Source organism: Drosophila novamexicana, unplaced genomic scaffold (genome assembly GCF_003285875.2).
Source record: "Drosophila novamexicana strain 15010-1031.04,08,12 unplaced genomic scaffold, DnovRS2.1 tig00004555-arrow-pilon, whole genome shotgun sequence".
Lineage (NCBI taxonomy): Eukaryota > Metazoa > Arthropoda > Insecta > Diptera > Drosophilidae > Drosophila > Drosophila novamexicana.
This window is the reverse complement of record NW_020825052.1, coordinates 2528887-2549886: the sequence shown is the minus strand read 5'-3', so window position 1 is coordinate 2549886 and position 21000 is coordinate 2528887. Positions and strand designations below refer to the sequence as shown.

Genomic DNA, 21000 nt, shown 5'->3' with positions numbered 1-21000 from the left:
CTTAAATTAATCTTATTTGTACTGTGTACAGAGCAATGCCCATCTGTCAGTTTATTGTATTGTAATATTCAAAAATATATTTATAATATTTAGGCAGCGAGCGTAAGAAAACTATTTTAAGCATCAAGTTAATATATAAGTCGAAAGCTAAACACATTAATCCGGCAAGTTCCAGCTGTTAAGCCCACCATAAGGTCTTGGCTTACACATGCCAACCAGCTTCATATACTCATTGTGCATGCAGGGACATCCGGTAAAGGGCGGAATACCAATATGAATACCGCGTTCCGTTTGGGCCTCATTGCAGGTTATGTAATCGTCTCCGTAGTTGGACTCATTACACGTAAACTCTGTGCCCGCCGTGCTGCTCGATCCTAAGGAATAAAAATTAAACATTCGATGGCAACTCAAGCATGGACATTGCTCTACTTACTGTATGAATCCATAGGGCTTCCATCGTCGACATATCCGTTGCGATCAGGAAAGTCTTCTTGTCCTGTGTCTCTTCTCAGGCTATGTTGGGATACTCGCTCCCAATCAACGACGCTGCGGCAGCTCTTGACCGTGTTGCTTCTCTCGCTGAAGCCGCTTTCATCTTCAAATGTCACGGAACGTGCCCGCCTCTCGCGAACGGTGGACCTACTCTGATCTCTGATTGCCAGCTGCTCTCTGTCATAGGATTCCTGACGTGGAGGCTCGAAGTTGTGTATTAACTGCTCTTGTCTGTACAAATAGGCGCGCCCAGAGGCTCCTGGCTCCTCCAGCTGTGGAATGTACTGTGAATCATCGCACGGATTGAAATCTTGTTCATCTTGGTCTCTACAAGTCAAGGTTGCGTCCAATGTTGGCGTCGGACTACGCACTTGCATGGACAGCATAGTATTACTCAGCTCTTCCACAATAGAGTCATAATCGGCTGTAGTATCTTCAAACGGTTCACAGTCATCAGGTCTTTTTATGCTGTTATAATCTGGACATTCTACCAAACTTGTGTACTCCGTGGTTGTTAAGTTAGGCGGTAAATTGTGCTGGTTTCTGTAGTCCACGTTGTCGTTGCCGTAATCCGTATGCACTGGGGTTGAACCAGGGCATTTGCAATCTTCGTAGATTTCTTCCGTGAAGTCTACCGCATTTTGTTGGACCCCGGAACTATCACGACAGATTTGCTGGCTTTGCGTACAACTGCTCGTCAATTCATGCCATGGAATACACTTTCTGGGCGATACAGTTGCGTCTGACGAGTTCTGAATCCAAACATGTGGCTGCGATTGGAAAGCTTCAGGGCGTTCAGCTGCAGAGATTGGGCCATTGTCATATGCAAACTCAGCGCGTGGAGATTGAATAACCGGCTCACTTTGGACGACCTTTCTATAGGAATGCTGTTGGTGATTCAATTAACATGGCTCGTAGATAAATAGACTTGATATGTTTTACTTACTTCGAGGGTCCCAGAGAATGTTGGTTGTTCCGAAACCGTTGCCAAGTCGCGCCTTGTCGTAGGTCTTTGAACAGCATTTTCCTGATTCAAGCTTAGGAGCTGCTCATGTGTTAATATATCGGGACACTCTTGCCAGTCGCGGGAGTCGCTTTGAATATCTGTTTGGGTTGTCGTTTGCTTACGAATGATGCCCTGGCACTGGGACATGTAGCTTGAAACTGTCGGGCCAGCTATTTTCGGTGACGTTTGACTGGACTGGTTGGTCATCGAAGGCGGCTGCTGCGCCAGTTGCCACTGGCTCATTCCGCTCGCACCGTAGGATGAGCGTTCATCGAGAAAGTCCTCTTCTACTTCATCCGTTTCACAGCTTGAGACTGTTTTTACCACGTCATTCCGCTTAACGGATAGCGTACGCTTTTGGAATTGGTCCGTCTTAGCCTCACAGCTTTCATACTCGACGCTGGAGGAGTTCTCCATTTGTTGCATGCGGCTGTTTGTTACCACCGTTTGCGTAACCGTGTCCTGGCATATCTTCGCTTCCGAAGGATCCTCACATTTACACTGATCAAGTGAAAACCTCACCTGACGACTTGTGGACGTACCTACGATATATGAACGACAATGTTTTGCACTTGTGCTTTCCTGCACGGGCAGTATTGTATAGGTGGGAGATATTCCGAGCTCTGACATATTTATGCTGGAATCCTTTCCGGCGGTTTTCTCATGCTCCATTCTGTACATTTCCATATACTCGCGGTGCATGCGCAACTTCTCCTCGTCAATCTGGTGTCTATCAATAGCCGGCGCTTGCGCTGCTACGTATGCTTTAATGATCATTTTATCCTTGGCTGGCTTCGTCTTGGCGCTCTCGGATAATTCCGATTGCTGTTTTCTAAAAGAAATTTTCATTACTTTGTCTGGATTTGGCCGCTGTTCTCTCTGACTTGGGTACTTATAGGGGCTTTCAGATCTCCCCTTTTCTTTCCCAACGCGTCGCGTTTGTGGTCGCGGGGAGGGGGATCTAGACAGAAAATTGTCTTTAGTTTTTGGAGAGCGATCACGGTTTGACAAAGGATCTGCACAGCTGTGACAGAACTTATCCGTATTCAAGTCCGTTCTACGCCTGCAACAGCTCGGCCTGGAACACGTACAGCTGGTCATCATTGAATCTTGCTGCTGGTTAACTGACCCTACGCGATATTGGTATAACGGATCGGGCGAGTAAGGCATGGGCACAGGTCCGGGCATATCACAGGTCCTATAACTGTTCGGAGTGCACTGGGGACAAAAGGAGGCGCCACCGTACTGACAGTAGTCGCTCTGATAGACTGAGCATGGCCGCGACATGTCTTCGCCGTGTCCATAGACACAGCCACCACACATGCGGGTGATCTTCTGTTCCGGCTGATTTTGTTTTCGATCCAAACGATTATCGCCAGTTGTCGGCCGGCTGGAATCGACCTGCTCACTGGCACTCGATTTCGGGGAGGATGCGACGCACATAGTCCGAAAATATGGTCGTCTGTCGCCAGTGTCTGGCGAGGAAAATCCTATGCTTTGCAGGTCTTGCCGATTGGAAGACGTTGGACTCTCGTCAAAAGTGCGTCCTTTGTGGTGTCTTAATAGCTTTTGACGCCAATGCAAGTGCTTGACAGTCGCCTTTGTCGGTGCCGGCTTTTGCTTTTGCACTGGACTCTGGTCATCCTTTAGGAAAGAATAACGGAAATTCTTCAATCTGCCAATCTCACGTTCAATCTTCTTGTTGAGCGCCTTCACCTCCAGGCTGGTCTTCAGCAATTGGCTATCGGTGTTAGAAGAGGAACTTCGCCGAGGCTCGTTTAGAGCCTCGCGCCGATACAGCTCGCGAACCTGGGTTTGAGTGTTCTTGATGTACATATCGCCTCGACCTTCAATAGATATACGCTGCTTTCGCTCCAACAAAAAACTGGGGCCTTTTGGGATTTGAATTATTATTGATCTCAAGTATACAAATTTAGTTTGCAATGCGTCTCTAATAGAACTTACCCAAACCACGTTGCTTTTTATCATTATTAAAATCCATAACCAATTTCTTAGCAGTGATAAAAACAATTTATAAAATATAAGAGTGTTAATGTAGGAGTTTATTTAGAAATTAATTTAGGAATTTATCTGATAAGGCTAAACTATTTCTGGCATGCTTTATGGGCACACAAAGTATATATTCCTCTCAAATCTAGTTCTACGTAAAATGTTTTCAGTTTTTAAATTAAGACGAACGAAAAGATTATTTGATTTTCGCACAGTTTATGATTAGTCTTCTGCCAATTTTTAAAAAATTTCCCAACAACAGTTTTTGTTCGCATAAACGATAAAGTTTGAAATTTAAAAAATGTCACTCAATTAAGTATAAGAAATTTCCCTCTCTCTCGCCCGCTTTTATTCCAATATTTGGACCTCATTTGTGCCTATCCAAGATAGAAACCATCTTTTGTTTGTCTAATACACAAACCTAAATATTTAAAATTACTCAACTGCACTGCTTTATTATCTTCAACAATTCGGTCAAGAGATGGCGCTTTAAGTACACAAGCTGGGCCAATTGACCAGTTTTCTTTTTTGACCCGAATAAAAAAATATAAAGTCTAATTAACAAGTCAATGTAAAATGCAGGAAAACATTTCTAGGAATATCTCTATATATAAAACTGCTTGTCCTGACTGAACCCAGCCTACTTGGGGGAAAATTAAAGATTTTTTCTGGCATGCTTTATGGGCACACAAAGTATATATTCCTCTCAAATCTAGTTCTACGTAAAATGTTTTCAGTTTTTAAATTAAGACGAACGAAAAGATTATTTGATTTTCGCACAGTTTATGATTAGTCTTCTGCCAATTTTTAAAAAATTTCCCAACAACAGTTTTTGTTCGCATAAACGATAAAGTTTGAAATTTAAAAAATGTCACTCAATTAAGTATAAGAAATTTCCCTCTCTCTCGCCCGCTTTTATTCCAATATTTGGACCTCATTTGTGCCTATCCAAGATAGAAACCATCTTTTGTTTGTCTAATACACAAACCTAAATATTTAAAATTACTCAACTGCACTGCTTTATTATCTTCAACAATTCGGTCAAGAGATGGCGCTTTAAGTACACAAGCTGGGCCAATTGACCAGTTTTCTTTTTTGACCCGAATAAAAAAATATAAAGTCTAATTAACAAGTCAATGTAAAATGCAGGAAAACATTTCTAGGAATATCTCTATATATAAAACTGCTTGTCCTGACTGAACCCAGCCTACTTGGGGGAAAATTAAAGATTTTTTCTGGCATGCTTTATGGGCACACAAAGTATATATTCCTCTCAAATCTAGTTCTACGTAAAATGTTTTCAGTTTTTAAATTAAGACGAACGAAAAGATTATTTGATTTTCGCACAGTTTATGATTAGTCTTCTGCCAATTTTTAAAAAATTTCCCAACAACAGTTTTTGTTCGCATAAACGATAAAGTTTGAAATTTAAAAAATGTCACTCAATTAAGTATAAGAAATTTCCCTCTCTCTCGCCCGCTTTTATTCCAATATTTGGACCTCATTTGTGCCTATCCAAGATAGAAACCATCTTTTGTTTGTCTAATACACAAACCTAAATATTTAAAATTACTCAACTGCACTGCTTTATTATCTTCAACAATTCGGTCAAGAGATGGCGCTTTAAGTACACAAGCTGGGCCAATTGACCAGTTTTCTTTTTTGACCCGAATAAAAAAATATAAAGTCTAATTAACAAGTCAATGTAAAATGCAGGAAAACATTTCTAGGAATATCTCTATATATAAAACTGCTTGTCCTGACTGAACCCAGCCTACTTGGGGGAAAATTAAAGATTTTTTTTGTCGAAGTTTTAAGTTTTCTTCCATTTGCTTCACGTGCTTCAGTGATAAGAAGAAATTTCGGCTTTAATATTGGAGGATACGGCTTCAACTGTGAAGGAGGCGGATTCAACTATGAAGGAGCTAGCGGCTATAGCTTTGGCGGATGATATTGAGAAAGTTGGTAAGTAATATAAACACAGCAATGTCTTTTTATAATTAAAATAACAGTAGCAACGATTACATCGTATGTATTTGAATATATATATGCGCGTATGTTAAGCTGAGCTAAAAACTAACAAAAAAATGCTCCACATAAATTCCCACTAATTCAAGTAGGGTTTAGAATGCAAGCAGCGTTTTTAATGTAATACATTATTTTTGTTTTTCCGTTATTTCAGACATGGGATTGTATGGGACCTCGTCTTCCACCCACTAACAGATGACGAGGCTATCATCGTGCGTCTGAATTTACAGGTAAGTACGTAATTACAAATATACATTTATCTCTATATATAAAAGTGAGTGTCCTAACTGCCTGATCGACGCACAGCCCAAACCATAAGAGCTACTCGTAACCGTGCTAAATTGGCGGTAAACAGTTAAGTGTTTACCTTTCGATCGTTTCGTTTTTCACTCTTTTCGTAAAATCCACCAAAATTTGCGGGATAAAACATGCCACATGCAAGGCCGAGAAATAGGCGCTAGTATAGCACATAATTATAATGAAATAGATAACAATTTTACATTATAATAGGTTTTGCGAGCAGTTTCTACCACCATTCACAATCCACCACTTGTTTAGAATTTTGATGGCCTGCTTGCACGAGCTCGCACCACTGTGCACAGGCTGTTTATTACTCTGCGCTTGCCGCCGAGGCGCACACATGAAGATTAAGAGCCAGTTCATTCAGTTGTCGACTGTCAGCCGGCGCGCTCGCGGGTGTTGTGTGCTCTCCGTCGTTCGAAAAGCTGACAATAGCCGGGAATACGGCAATGTCTTGGCAAGGCGAAATTCCAATTAAAAATATAGCCAATTACTAAAGGATTTGGAATCAAATTGTAAGAAACGTGGCTGTGCGAAATGTGTTGCTCTGATAAGCGGATCTATGCGAGTACTCGTCAGGGCAGAAGTCAAAGTGCAAGTGCATCAAAGTGTTACGAGTACGCGATTTCGTTGGGGTTCGAAGGCACAATAAAAGCCGCCCGTGAAGTGCCCCGCTTTGGTTGTGCATCCTCGCGTGAACTTTCGAAAAGTGGCGCCATTTGCGGGGACAGCTCCTTTGTGATTGCATTGTTCTGCATATAACGTAATCAAAGCCAGAGCCCGCCCGGAACAGTCACATCCAGCCGTCGACTCTCTGTCATTTCACAGCAGTCAGCATGCTGCTGGCATATGAGTTAATATTTGTCTAGTTTCTGTGAGTTTCCCTTTTGTCTTCTGACTTCTGAGATGTCGGCTTTGTCGGGGAAACATGGCCATCATCCTGGCGCCTTTGTGCGAAAGCTTACAACAAATAGCACCACTTACACACTCTTTGAGAGTGGAACCCTTTAGCAGGATATAATGCACTTGCATGCGGCACACAAGCGGGTGTGTGTGTGTGTGTGTGTTTAGTAAGTGGGCGGTTCCACTGCGCCGTAAAATATGCAATTAGAAGGACATCAAAGCGGCATGCCGCCAGCCCTGTAGGCCTCAGCCTCATCATTAGTGCGCAGCCGTGTGTACATGCCATGTGTAAAGTATGTCAGTTTGTCAGTCTCTCTACAAGCGGAATACATCTCGCCTCTCCGGTTTCATACAAATATATATTTTTATATATTTTCTTATAAATAATTTTGTTCACTTTTGATAAAATGTCGCCACGACGCATCGTGCCGCTTTCTGCTCCGACTTTATTCTTCAACACTTGCGGACGGCCGCGCGAGGTCAATTGGCTTAATTAGTGTGTGAGAGGGTAGGAATAAGTTGGAGGGGGAGGGCGTGTGCGGGTTAGGCATCTTACAATCCTCAAGCGAACAAGCTTATACATTTGTTTTTTTCGAATGCGTTGGCATCGCTTTTAATAAAATCGACGCGATTTTCACTATCTAGAAACAGAAATCACTTTCATTGAGTGAAACCAAGAGAATATGCGCATACAAATCGGAATATTGGTGCCTTGTACAGAACTATTACGTATACAAACTGCACTTGCGAATGGACGCAATTCGTCAGAGCTGGCGAGTACAAATTATTCGGTGACATCCGTTTCCTCTGTCAGATAAGCTAAAGTGCGCAAAATGCACTTACCACAAGGACGTTAAGGGCAACCACAAAGTGTTATCAGCTCAAGAAAAGAAAACATAAAAGCACAACTCGAAAGCAAGTATACAAAAATGCGGGCCTCTTGGCTGTTGTTCGCCATGGCACTTGCAACGCTCAGTGTCAGTGTCAGTGCCCTGAAACTGGAGCAGCAGAAGGAGTTGAGTCCCAACGACAGGAACGGCCACACGGGTCTCCATCCGCGTCGGCGCAACAAGCTCAGCGGCGCCTCGACGGGCAGCCGTCGGCCACAGTTGCGGCGAGGCAAGGACCAACAAGGCACCGCAAGCGAGGAGGACGAGGATGAGGGCTACGATTGGATCGATGTGGATACCAGCGCAGCAGAAGACAGCTCACAGATGGCCCCCGAGCCAAACGCAGCGAGCAGTGCTCCCCGGGGTAAGTTCACAACTAGTCTTATCAGCAGAAGCAATGTATGGGTGACCTTTTTGCCGCTCGGGACTTCAAAAGCAGCATCTTATCGGTTGGGAGTGCTGTCTGTTTATTCATAAACAGATTCATGTTGCGGTAGCCTCTGTACACAAATCTAGCTTCAACTCTTTTGAATTTTTAATCAATTCAACAGTTGCAATGTCAGAACCTAATGTTGCCCCAATGTCACCGAAATTTGGCTAATCAAAGACGTACAAACATATTGATTGGCATACACACATTACATATATAGTTTTGTATCTGTTTCCATAATGTTTGCCTCATATTTTCACGTAATCCGCACATGTGATGATCTCTCATCCGCTTAGTCACTTAATCAAAGGCAATATTCAAGAGGGAATGAAATGTTTTAATTGAAAGTGCCTGATGATGAGCAGCTATAAGCTTCCATACATAGATATGTGTGTGTGTGTATCGAAAAACAGTGGCGTATGCTAGAATTTTATTCGGGGGTGAACTCTTAAGAAATTCATATATAATTAAAAAAATTCAATATAATTATGACTTCCTTTCATTTGAACCAGAAGAGTACTTGACCTATAATTAAACACTTAAATTGTTCTAAAACAAGTCCCAATATTTTGGTTTTTACAAAAAATATCTTATTAAAGTGACCCTACTTGTACTGCGAACATTAAATATCTTTCCGAATGTGGGCCAGAATATGACGTATTCGATTTATTTGAAACAAAAGTAGTTTCAATTAAAAGTGAGCGTTGAGAGCTTAATGCATTAAATTAATAAATTAAAAGCAGCCTATGTATACTGTACAGTACAAGTCCTTCCTCGATGCCCCTTCGGATCTATGCCACTGTCCACATGCATATGTGTATCTGCGTGCGAATATGAATCTAAATTGAAACTGTGTTAAAGACTTATTTAAACTACTATACCAACGGCTGTTTGCGGCTGCTGGCGCCAGCATATTCCACATTTGAGCAGACTCTTCCCGGGGGCAGCTCAACCTAGCCTGGGCCTGGGCCTGACCAAGCCAACACCAACACGAACATGAACACCATCAGGTCCATCAACACCAGCCGTCCGCTGAAGTGAGTTATGGGGAGTGTGTGATAAATTTGTTAGATTTCCAATGAAATGTTATTTTATGTTCTGCACATATTTGTCACTGGGGCTGCTTAACTGCGAGTCGCCTGCAGTTGCAAAATGGGAGCTCTATGAGAGCCGCGTCTGCGGTTTAATGCCTGGCATGCCAATGCATTTGTCGGCATTATCAATTCATTGACAATCATTAGAAATGCTTTGCATACTAATATGTGCCGAGTGCCTGCGGACTGTCCGGTTTTATTGTTATTTGTTTTGATGTGCGCATAAAGCCAATAATAATAAAACTATTATTTATGCGTGCATGTTGAATGTTTGATGAGCTGCCACCTTCTGCGGCGGTGGCCCTGCTTCAAAGTCAGCCACGCCCCAACAAGTCCATTGTGGCGACTATTTGGCCCCACTGTGGCCGAGTGATAACTGCGCTTGCATTGTTCGAGTACATTGTACCGGAGCCGGCAAATCTTGGCTCGAGCAATCAACTGCGGCGGCATTTGACATACGTTTGCGCAAAAAGAAATCCGTAACTCGGCTAAATTAGCTGCTATTGAGACGTTTCCTTTATTTATAGGCTACATCTGCCTGGGTGCTTCGGCCCATGTTGACAGCCTCTAAGATCATTGGCCACACTGTGACAGACGCCGCGCGAAGACTGCGCAACTTTGCAACTGTAATAAAAATAGCACTCGTCGTAGGCAAATAAAAAAACAAATCAAAGTGCACGAGCTGACAGCGATCGACTTAGAGCTACCCTGTAAGCCCTAGAAAAGTTCCCCTTTGAATGTTTATAAATGAATGGGTATTGGTTATAAGAGCTGAGAGAGTTAAAGGGTCAAACAAGATATGTTCACTAATTATTGTAACTATTGATGAAAGCATATTAATATTGAACATATACATATATATTGATAATAGCGCGTTATTGTCCTATCGTATGTATTGCAGCTCTAAAAAATCTACTAAAAATACGAGTGTTTAGAACTGTCGATTTCAGAGCGAGCTATTGCTTATTTGCATATGTTTTTAAGGATTTGCACAAGCATACCCTTTTAGCCTCGCAATTTGTTATAGGGTATGAGAACATGATCGTCTTATAAATAAATACGAAATATTGCCTATCAAAAGGAAATTTGTCACAGCTCTTACTAGCAATAAGCCATTCTTGCTAAGGACACACACATTTTAATTGCTGAAAATGTATTTTCCATTTGAAATCAAAATTAAATGCCGACAATATTCCGTAACGAACGCATGGAAATCAAAAATCATTTCACAAGACTTCAAAGTAAATGCTCTAAAATTAGTCATAACTAAAAACTGTCGCAGTCGCACGGGAAAATAGATCGTGGTATATGCCAAAAATACGGGAGGTAGACGGCAAAAATGGGGAAATTGTCGAACTTGTGCCCGCGCCGCCTGCTCACCGCAGCTCAGCAATTGCACACTTAATTAATGAGTAGTGCTTTTGATGTTTCGGAAACTTAAGCAGCTGGGCCCATATTTAGCGAGACGCAGAGTTCCCAGTGGCTGCCACAAAGCATGTGACAAAACGACATTTTTCACGCACTCAACGAAACTCTTTGAACCCACCCCAGCCAACTGACGCAGCCCCTCCTCACAAGGGTGCGGCATGTGGCGCACATGTTGCACGTTGTACGCTGCCTGCCTGCCTGCCTGCCTGCCTGCTTGCAACGCCAAAGTTCAACACCCAATGAGAAATCACTAAATGATGCGCGCCGCGGCAAGTGCTTAATAAGTGATCAGTCAGACACTTACACATGTATGTATGTGCATGCATAATAAGTATGTAAGCCATGTAGAAGCGTTTGCATAGATAAGTTGGCCAATTGCTGTGAATCGAACTAATTGTGCCCAGGGATCATCGAAGTCAACCAGCGAAACGACAGCGCGACACCATGTTGCATGTCTGTCTCCGGGCGGGAACATGTCTGCGTCCGATTCACATGGCAAAAATGTGGCATAAGCTGCGCCACATCGTGTACCTCAGCCACTTTTTGACAGGATTTTTAATGAGATCGGATTTTGCATTTTACCAGCCGGTTAAGGCTGGCTTTAAATTCGTGCTGATGCACTCGAAAAGGGTATGATAATATTTGCAAGAAGTATGCAGCACGTTAAAGAAGAAGACTGATCATTTATTATATTCTTGATATATATGTAGAAGAGAGCCGAAATATTGTTTCAAGATATTTTAACTCAACTTGACATTTTTGAGTTTTTTCAAATTTATGTTGTATATTTCTATATGTATGTATATATTTATGTTTACATTGTCTTGGGTTTTACTACTTATATATAATCCTAGTCCTGTCAGCATTGGATTCTTATATTATAGAAACGATCACTAAGCAATTTAAATATCCTTACCAAACTTGAAAATTACAAGACTTATTCTCCCGACTATATAATAAGACGCCCATAGGAACAATCGGTTGGAGATACAATCATATGTCTCTAAGGGTATTTAATCTTCGGATTGCCGAAGACTGCCTTGATATGCATTTGCACCAAACTTTATCTGACTGAGTTTTATTTTTTATTAACATATATGTATTTATATTTGCAGATATCTTCACATGTTGCAATCAGGTCTTTGGCTCATGTCGCACAGCATGCGAGAACGTAAGTAGCCGAGATCGATGCTCGCACATAAAGATTTTTATGTTTATGTATATTGAGAAAAGGTTCAACGATTTCCTTGGCTTTACATGAGAGTCTTGAGACAAAGATAGAATAAGTTATGATATACACACACGCACACACACACACATATGTGACCGACGACTGTTCGACTGTTTTGATCTGTTGATAAGGCGAAAAACTACTGTGTCGAACATTTCCTGGTATTTAATGCCAACGATCGATCGCAACGGGCCGCATACTAAACCAAGCGCCAGCTAGTCGTAAAAATAAGTTATTAGAATGCAATGCGCGCGGTAGGTTCAGAAAATTATTATGACAGGTAATTTCCATCATTCTAAAGAACTTTTCAACGTTGTTCAACGGCAACTTCCGTTGTCGCCGTTTTATTTTTTCTCGTTTGTTGCCTTGTCCCGAAAAAACGGTCAAATCGAGGCGCGATTAACTAGCTAATACTGCACAGATAGCTGAAATCCGACCAATTACGCTGTTAATTAGCATCCACCGCAAACAGGTAATTGATAGCAAGAGCAAGCGACCAATCCAACCTGTTTGCCACCAAATGCCATTCATAAAGTTAAGCATTTGAGTAACAAGCAAAAGAACGGATATCTGCGACAGGTTGAAGATCATATACTCTAGACTGTGTCTATATGAGCCTTATAGTTATATAGTATACCGATTCGAAACGATTTGAAAGTAAAGTGAATCAAGAAAAGGCTGAGTATGATTAAGATATCATGGAAAACGAACATTCCTATAGCAGCCATATGATACAAAGGTCCGATCCAGATCGGCCAGCCGATTACGACATATATGTGCAATGCCTGCTACCTTCATGAAGTATATGTACATGTTTATGTGGGTTCTGATAATTCTTCTAGGCATAACACATTTCGAGACAAGATCATAATACTCTTGGGAAGAGTATAAAAAACGTGTGTGTGTGTGTGTGTGTGTGTCACATACATAGCCAGTTGCCGTTGCTAAATGCCGCCTGGCACCTTGTCTAGCCGATTTGCAATCAAATCACCGACATCATTTAACTTTGTAATCATAACAATTTCTAAAACCAATTAGTTTCTGCAACAGTTTCTCGTTTGTGTGGCAGCAGAAAATGGGCTGTGTTTTTCATTTATAAATGCAAATGAAGGCATTAAATCTTTGCTCAAATTGAATCTGACAAAATGACAGCTACAGCTACAGGATAATACCCGTTCCCGGACCGGTTTATTGTATTGGGTGCAGCAGCAGCATCAGCAGCCGCAGCAGCCGCAGCACAGCATCAGATCGAATGGAAACCGGAACCCAAATTGAAATTGAAAACATCTCTCCAATCTTTCTCCTGCTGTACCCACACAAGCCCAAAAACGTGTGAAAAGTCGAGCCTGATCCCCGCTGGCTGATAATTGCGATTTCCGCACATTTTACTATTGACAAAATACTCCCTCTCCCCGATTCACTCAAAATCTGTCTCATCTGTCGCAGGCGTGGCCAAACAATAATTGCTCCGAGAGTGTGCCTATCTTGATGGCTGAAACAACTTAAAAAGATGTAGCACAAGTGAGCACGAAATGCCGGACCTGTACACTCAAAAAAAAAAACCAAGTACTACTTCTCAAATTTTAGAAAATTTTCCAAATTTTGCAAAACATTTTTTAAATGTCCAGTTTTAAAACGGAAACTAAGAAAATTTCATAACTTATAAAAAGGTTTTCCATTTTTTATTTTGTTAAATTTTTAAAAATTCGAACTTTGAGAATTGTTTACAGATTTAATATTTTCCCAAGAAACGGACAGATTTTTAAATAAGATGCAACATTAAAAAAAAGAAGAAATTTATGAGAGTTTCCTAAAACTTAGCCACCAATTTTTGTATGTGTAGTATTACAAGCGTGTCTCTCGGCATGTGGGTAGTGTGTGTGTATGTGTATGTGGGAGCGTGTCTATGTGTAACAGGCCATGACATTCATTCCGAAGAGCAACAAGGTTGTAAAGGAAGTTGGCCAATGGGTGCGTGTGTATGTGTGTATGCATGTAGATTGTGTTTGGTGCGAAGACAAGCCAGAAAGAGAGGAGTATAAGATCTTTAATAGACATCGGTGGACTCAGATTACTGAGGCAGATAAACGAGCCGAAAAATTTGTTGCTTGCCTTATTTATGATCCAGCGGGTTGTCCCGCAGGCTGCCCTCAGAAACGAGCAACATCTCGAGTGTAACATAATACACGTGCTAAGAACAGACAATGGAACCTCCAAGCCGACTGCAGGGTAGCCCAAGACTACAACTTGTGAGACAGCCCGGAGGTGGTGAATATGCTGCTGCAATTAAATACTGCCAAATTTTATTGAAACCCAATCGCAACTTAATTAATGAGAAGACATGTACAATACAAATAGTCAAATAGTATTTCAAATTAAAAATATAGATGAAAGGAAGGATTTTTGTCAACAACTTAATTGCGGACTGGTTCAATATGATCCATGTTCGTGTTTCAGTAGCACAGTGAAGCCATAATCTAATTGTAGTTGGTTTATGTCCAATAATGACTACTTCTTCTACTTGTCTTCCACTTGCAGCTATCGTTGGTCCAGTTGGACTATGGGAGTGGACGCGAGGAGCCCCGCACAGAACTGAGAAAGTATTGCCAGCTGCATCAACTAGAGTTTTGGAGCTGTGTAAATCGCACCCTTGAAGGTAAATGTGATTGGCCGAGTATATATGAAGATTTCTGACTTTGATTTATAGCGGTTGACAGGGGTAAATCCTGGTCCGGTCGTCGATGCTGTCAACTGGCAGTTCTGCCAAAGTGCAAGAACTCCTGCGCAACTGCAGCTGCAAGCCAGGAGGTGACTGAAGTCTGCCGGCGCAGCGACGAGCAAGTGCTCTACGATTGCTTCGAGCACCAGGAAGCGGCAGACAGTTGCTGCGGACAGGCGCGCACCTCCGAGTGCCTCCAGGTAAGCCACATCCAATACAAAGCAAATATTGTATTTAGATTCCATTTGAATCAGCATGAACTTATCTGAATATATTTAAGAACGAATAGCATTCCTGACATATTTGTTGACCAGGAAATTAAGGTTTCATTAAGGCCAAGCTTAAGAAAGCATGAATGGAATTTTCATATTCTTTCATAGGCCTGCCGGGAAGTCTTTGAGCCCCCAAATGAAACTGGAACGGGCAACGGCGATGGAAAACTGGTAGATGAGACATGTGGGGAACGGAATGCGGATGTGCTGCAATGCATACACAACCACACGGATATGACACCTCCGTTGGACGTTGAGAAATGTAAGATGCCAAGATGCACCACTATTGATATATATTAAATATGATCAGCTCGAATTTTCTTTACCAGATTTGCCATGCTGCGAGTACAGTCGAGAGGAGAAATGTCACCATACGTGCACAAAGGTGCTGCAAGCCTCAAAGTTGCATCAACAAAAGGAGCGCAGTGATGTTATCTTTGCGCGTCTTGAGGCAGGCTGTGGCATGCCGTTGCCCCATCTGCCCTTTTGGCAGTGCTTTCTGACGGCCACACGGAAGCTGTATGTGCCGGCAGGTGCACACTCACAGCGGCGGCCCGAGCTGGCGTCCAACGGAGCCGAGGAGCCCAATAAGTTGGGCATCGATTCCGCCAAGCGCCAGTGCTGTGAGCAGGCCAACAGCCACAAGTGCCGCCGTCTGTGCACCCAAATCTTCACCAACGGTTGGTGGGAGACACGCGTCAGCTTTGATACTGAGTGCTTGGAGCAGCCCGCAGAGCTGGACCTAAGGCGCTGCATTGAGAGCGTAGATGCGCCCTGTGAGCTTGGTTGTCATGGCCTAAGCTTCTGCACAAACTTTAATAATCGGCCGACGCAGCTCTTTCGCAGCTGCTCGACCGCACATGATGCGGCGGCCCGCGAGGATCTGTTGATGCTGCAGCAGCGTGGCTTTATACGCGTGCTGGGCCAGGAGCTTTTCATCAAAAATACCACGCGCTGCGCCCCTGATAAATGGCAGGCACTCGTCTGTGCCCTACAGCTCCAGCCATGCACCCGAGTTGGTCTTTATAATGGGATTTGTAGAGAGGATTGCACAGAACTGCTGGACGAGTGCTTGGACTGGACCAGGCAGCCGCAGCGACCACAGGCGATCTGTGATCGGCTGCAGCCGCCAACAGCTGAGGACGAAGAACCGATGCCTTGTCTCTCGCTACGTACGTACTTAAAAGGCATTGATACAGCTGAAGGAGCAGGCACAGAATTGGCCGTCAATTCACCTTGCGCCTCTAAGCCGTGCAATGTCAGTGAGGCATGCGTGCTCCAAAGGAATGGTCGCCAAGGCTACTCTTGCATACCTGGTTGCAGCTTGGGACAAGCCTCTGCGCTAATCGTGCCTTTTGGGGCATATGTTCGCGTGGGAAAGACTCGCAATCCAAATGGTGGCCTCGCCAGCGCACAGCTGAGTGCCGAGCACGTGGTCTGTCGATGTGGACTGCGTGGCAATGTAGATCAGTGTCAGCCACTTCCCAGCTACATCCACTCAAACTGTGTGCTCCCGGGTGGGCGCAGCTTTTCTCACGGCTCATCCTTTCATCTGGAATGCAATCTGTGCAGTTGCTTTGCCGGGGAGATAACCTGCACCAAACAGCAGTGTCGTCTGGCAGGCTATGTGGATGCAGGCTATACGAGCCTACCATGCAATTGCCCTGCGCACTATGTGCCTGTCTGTGGGTTTAATGGCAACACCTACCCCTCCGCTTGTGTCGCCAAGTGCTTGGGTTTGATGGAGAACAGCTTCGTATATGGTGCCTGCAATGCCCGTAACGCCTGTCAGGGGGCCACAGGTGGTGGTTCACCTAGCTGCCCATCCGGCACCCAGTGCCTGGAGAGGCGACAAATTTGTCTTTCCAGCATGCAGAGACCATGTCCACAGTATATTTGCGGTAAGTAAGCCAACCAGACCATTCGATTGCAATGCGTTAAACGACTTTACGACTTTGCAGTGAATGTATCCGCCTCCAGCTGTGGCACTCAGCACACAGAGGAGCTGTGCGATACTGAGGGCAAGACTCACCCGAATGCCTGCTCCCTGTTGCAGACCAACTCTCAGTTAGCCTATTGGGGAGCATGTCGGCCGGAGCACGACACCGGCAATGAGTTGAGCCCAGTCTGTGGCATCAACGGAGTAACCTATCGCAGTAGATCCGCCGCATTATCCGAATTTGTGCATGTTGATTATGTGGGCCGATGTCGGGAAGTTGGGCTGTTGGTCAGCGATATGGGGCGTCGCTGTCGAACTGTCCAATGTCCGAGCCCTGTCTCGAAGCATTGCCATCACATTGTGCCACCGGGTGCCTGCTGCCCCATGTGTGGAGGCGCTGCTTTCAGGATCATATACTCACGCAAGCAGCTCGACAGAGCTTACTATGCACTTCGTGGTCAGCAAAGCTCTTTGCTGACATTGCGTGGCATATTGCAGGAGCTAGATCACCTGGTTCAGGTGAGCGATTGCCAATTGACGGGCTTTCTCACCATGGAGGTGGGCATCTTTGTGGCACTCGTGCCCCGTGGTCGACCCACTTTACTACAGCTGAAGGTTTGCGAGGCTGAAGCGGAGAAAATCTCATCCCTGATAAGCTCACAGTCACCGAGAATTACAACTAATCTGGCGCTTTCCAGCCTGTCAGTGTCTCATATGCTGGAACCCACGATGAATGGCGCCGCATTAGTCTCACCCCACGGATTCGCTATTTTAGCCATCGGACTGCTGTCATTGGCGCATCTTCGGATCGGGCGCAACATAGATATTTAAGAGTGTAGCATAAGGCAATAATACGGTTTAACAAATCAAGTGAATTCTTGGTGCCAAACATTTAGTGGTTTAGTAAGCAACCCCAGCGTGCCTTTAGTAGGTAGGGATTGACCCTCTGTATGATGTGATATTAGCTGAAGTACTTGTAAATTTATATCTATGGCAATATTAAAGACATGGATGACATGATGGCTAGATAGTAAATACTCCTAAGTTTCAATTGTACCAACCAAAGCAGCGTTGACCTTTTGCGCTAATTTACCTATGTTTACCGCTAGTCTAGAGTAATAACTAAAATGTTAACAAATTTTACACATTAGTTTTTACCAGGGTTTTCTTTAAAAAAAAAACTCACACAGAGATAAGTTTATATGAAGTGCTTTATTGTTCATTGAACCGCATCAAACCATTATTCCATTGTTTGTTATCACTTAAACCTAAGCCGCATGCCTTAAGATACCTCCATTGGCACGACCTGGACACGCTCAGTGATCTGCAAATCTTTGATTGTTGTGTGCAGTGTCGCTGTGGAGCCTTTCTTAAATTTATAGTTCAGCTGGCGCACGCCTTTCTTGTTGGCCAGCTCATAATTGCGCAAATACTCGGTGCTATCCTTGCGTATCACGCATAAATCAATATTTGATCCTGATCCAAGATCGTTGAAGACACCAGAAGCAATAGCATCACGCACCAGCAACTTGCCCTCCTCCTCAGTTAAATCGGGTCTCCAACGACTCTCAAAGACGGCCATAGCTGCTAAGGAGCCCGAGCCCATGGTGGCGTATGGCAATTTGTCGGCGCTACCGTGGGGATGAATGGAATATATGTGCGGGCCGTATTTATCGACACCACCCAGGACCAGAGCAGCACTAATGTGGCCCTGGTAACGGAATAGCATTTGCTTCAGTATATTGTTGGCGCATACCACGGGCACCTGGCGTTCCGTGTTGAGTCGGTGGAGTTCCAGCTGAGACGAAATCAAATCCGTGGTCATTTCGGTATCGGCGGCAGTGCCGGCACCACAGCAACTGTGACGAGCGATTGTTCAGATAAGTAACCATGTATGTACATAAAAATACGCTCTACTCACTAAATGTTTTTAGCCAGGTAATGGATCTTAGCGCAGTTTTTGTCAGACACAATGGGTCCCTCAGTGGCACGCGTGTCTGCACCCAAAATAACACCATCCTTGTAAATGATGCCAACAATTGTGGTGCCCGTTTTCGTTGTTGTCGGCGGCTTGAAGCCTCCCTGCAAGAGGGCAGCATTACTGAAAATATAAAAAATGTACGTGAAGTCGTGAAGCTAAAGGCAATATCACAAATACTAATTCTTACCGCCGGCAATTGTCGAAATTAAAGCCAGCACGGGGCATATCTTGAGCCAAATTCATATTGAATTATTATTTTATTTCTTTAAAATCTCCAAGCGGAATGACAGTGCAAATGACAAGCAAGAATTGTTGATATTATTTATCGAGAAGTTGCTATTTATTTATCGGGTATCGAACTTGACGCGGCGATTTATCGGGTTGCTGTGTTTTGTTGCAGCCCTGAGACAATTATTAGGAGACTTGGATGGCCGCTTTCCATAAATATAATGTAAATTAATGTTATAATAAGCTATACTTATGGTATTTTATTTTAGTTTATTAATTGTATATATTTCAGACCAATATGTTGCCTATTAATTATAAAAACGGATTTTGTAACTGCTTCCGTTCCTTAAGTCACGACTGTGACTCGCAACATTAATAATACCAAGTAACAGTATTCATGTATTACACATGCTCCCTTCCCGTCGTAATCAGCTGTTTACTTCTTGATTATTTGTGCGGAAAAGAAACATATTATTTGTGAATAAACTGCAATGGCGGCGGCAACGAAACTGCTGAAAAAGTCTTTGGGCGCCTTTACACAAATACAGCAATGCCGAAGCAATGGTAAGTGACCATTAACATAAGCTTATTAAATGGCACATTCAGACCCTTTATGTAATGCCGGCAGCTTATGTACTTTTCTAGAGAGTATTATAATTGGGCATTAATTGTGAACTATACTGAATTATTAAGTTACTGTTTTTTAATTCCAATTTTAGCAAACTTCTCCGCCAGCGCCTCAGTCGGACAACGCAATGAACTATTTAACCAAGAGCAGCGACGTCAGAGGGATGCGGTTGGCCGTATTGAGAAGATCGAAGTACGTTATTTGGGGCTACCCGAGGACGTGACGCTGGTTATGAACAGCAACATCTCGACGCCATTCAATTGCGCGCAGCATTTAAGCGAGGGACACTGCAAGCGGTCTGCGCTGGCCTTAGTAGATGGCAGTGTTCCGTGGGATATGCACAGACCACTGCAAGAATCCTGCACATTGCAACTGCTTAACTTTAATGTCTCCGAGCCTCACGTGGTCAACAAGTAAGTGGGATGGACGAGCACCATGGCGTACGGCACTAATAGTTTACTTTTTAACATTAAAGGGCTTTTTGGCGCACCTGCAGCTTCATGCTAGGTGCTGCATTGCAACGGGCCTTTAGGCAGGAAGCAAACCTACAGTTGCACAGTTTTCCGGGACCAAACAGTGAGTTTTAATCTTAGATCTGGTTTGACAATCAATCACTCTCAGATATTTCTAGTTAAATCGGGAAGTTTTGTGCATGACATCGTGCTTGGTGTCCAAAACTGGGTGCCGACCAAAGCTGAGATGCGGGCCATTTCGGCAGAAATGGTGAAGTTAGCAGCACAGGATTTACGCATCGAGCGATTGGAAGTGGATCAGGAATTGGCGAAGGAAATGTTCAAGGATTCACGCTACAAGAGCGAGCAATTGCCTAGTATTGCGCAACAAAATCAGAGCCGCGTGACGCTTTATCGTTTGGGCGAACATATTGACATTTCGCGCGGCCCCATGGTGGCATCCACCCGTTTCCTGGGCAAGTGCACAGTTTCAGCGGCACACAAGTTGGCCAATGAAGGTCCATCGAGTGCATTTTATCGCATACAAGGCGTGGCCTTGCCCATCGGCTTTGCTCTGAATCACTTAGCCTACGGTTTGCTGGAACAACGCGCCCAGAAATTGGTGAGTCTATATATATATATATATATATCTATATCAATCGAAACTACGTTATCTTTTTCGAAGGAACATTTGTTTTTTATTGATTCAATTTATTAATACTTTGTAGAATTCTGCTCGTATGCCTAATGAACCGTTTGAGGAGCAACGACAAATGCAATTATCGTAAATATAAATGGGAATCATCATGAGGTTCTTTAATATTTAAAGCTTTATTCTAGTAATTTTTACCATTTATATTAAAGATCGTTACAAAAAGTTTCAAGTCGCGCACTTAAACGTAAATATATGTTTGTTTATTTGTATAGTTACAAATTCGTTAAAGATCTCTCTTTACTATATACAAAATG

The 21000-nt window shown here is 43.4% G+C and overlaps 4 protein-coding genes across 8 annotated transcripts; 2 read left to right on the top strand and 2 right to left on the bottom strand.

Annotated features, from left to right (window-relative positions):
• Nucleotides 1-18: 18 nt before the first annotated feature.
• On the bottom strand, nt 19-5261 carry LOC115770034. The gene is made up of 4 exons (XM_030715100.1): nt 3464-5261; nt 1439-3390; nt 434-1379; nt 19-374 (listed from the first exon to the last, which is right to left on the bottom strand). The coding sequence occupies exons 1-4, from the start codon at nt 3498-3500 to the stop codon at nt 157-159; spliced, it is 3153 nt and encodes a 1050-aa protein (XP_030570960.1). The 5' UTR covers nt 3501-5261; the 3' UTR covers nt 19-156.
• A 483-nt stretch (nt 5262-5744) lies between these two features.
• LOC115770093 (reversion-inducing cysteine-rich protein with Kazal motifs) lies at nt 5745-17934 on the top strand. 5 transcript variants are annotated; one of them, XM_030715202.1, is made up of 8 exons: nt 5745-5766; nt 7385-7993; nt 11697-11752; nt 14351-14468; nt 14520-14731; nt 14912-15065; nt 15133-16704; nt 16765-17934. In XM_030715202.1, exons 2-8 carry the CDS (start codon nt 7669-7671, stop codon nt 17571-17573), a joined length of 3246 nt encoding a protein of 1081 aa, XP_030571062.1. In that variant the 5' UTR covers nt 5745-5766; nt 7385-7668; the 3' UTR covers nt 17574-17934. The 5 variants fall into 5 exon arrangements, with proteins under 5 accessions (XP_030571062.1, XP_030571059.1, XP_030571060.1 ...); XM_030715199.1 differs by lacking the exon at nt 5745-5766 and adding an exon at nt 6228-6351; XM_030715200.1 differs by lacking the exon at nt 5745-5766 and adding an exon at nt 6228-6710.
• Nucleotide 17935: 1 nt separating this feature from the next.
• On the bottom strand, nt 17936-19022 carry LOC115770095 (proteasome subunit beta type-7). The gene is made up of 3 exons (XM_030715204.1): nt 18911-19022; nt 18664-18843; nt 17936-18601 (listed from the first exon to the last, which is right to left on the bottom strand). The coding sequence occupies exons 1-3, from the start codon at nt 18964-18966 to the stop codon at nt 18025-18027; spliced, it is 813 nt and encodes a 270-aa protein (XP_030571064.1). The 5' UTR covers nt 18967-19022; the 3' UTR covers nt 17936-18024.
• A 337-nt stretch (nt 19023-19359) lies between these two features.
• On the top strand, nt 19360-20835 carry LOC115770108 (39S ribosomal protein L39, mitochondrial). The gene is made up of 5 exons (XM_030715225.1): nt 19360-19515; nt 19671-19992; nt 20055-20155; nt 20211-20653; nt 20760-20835. Exons 1-5 carry the CDS (start codon nt 19443-19445, stop codon nt 20817-20819), a joined length of 999 nt encoding a protein of 332 aa, XP_030571085.1. The 5' UTR covers nt 19360-19442; the 3' UTR covers nt 20820-20835.
• Nucleotides 20836-21000: the final 165 nt, after the last annotated feature.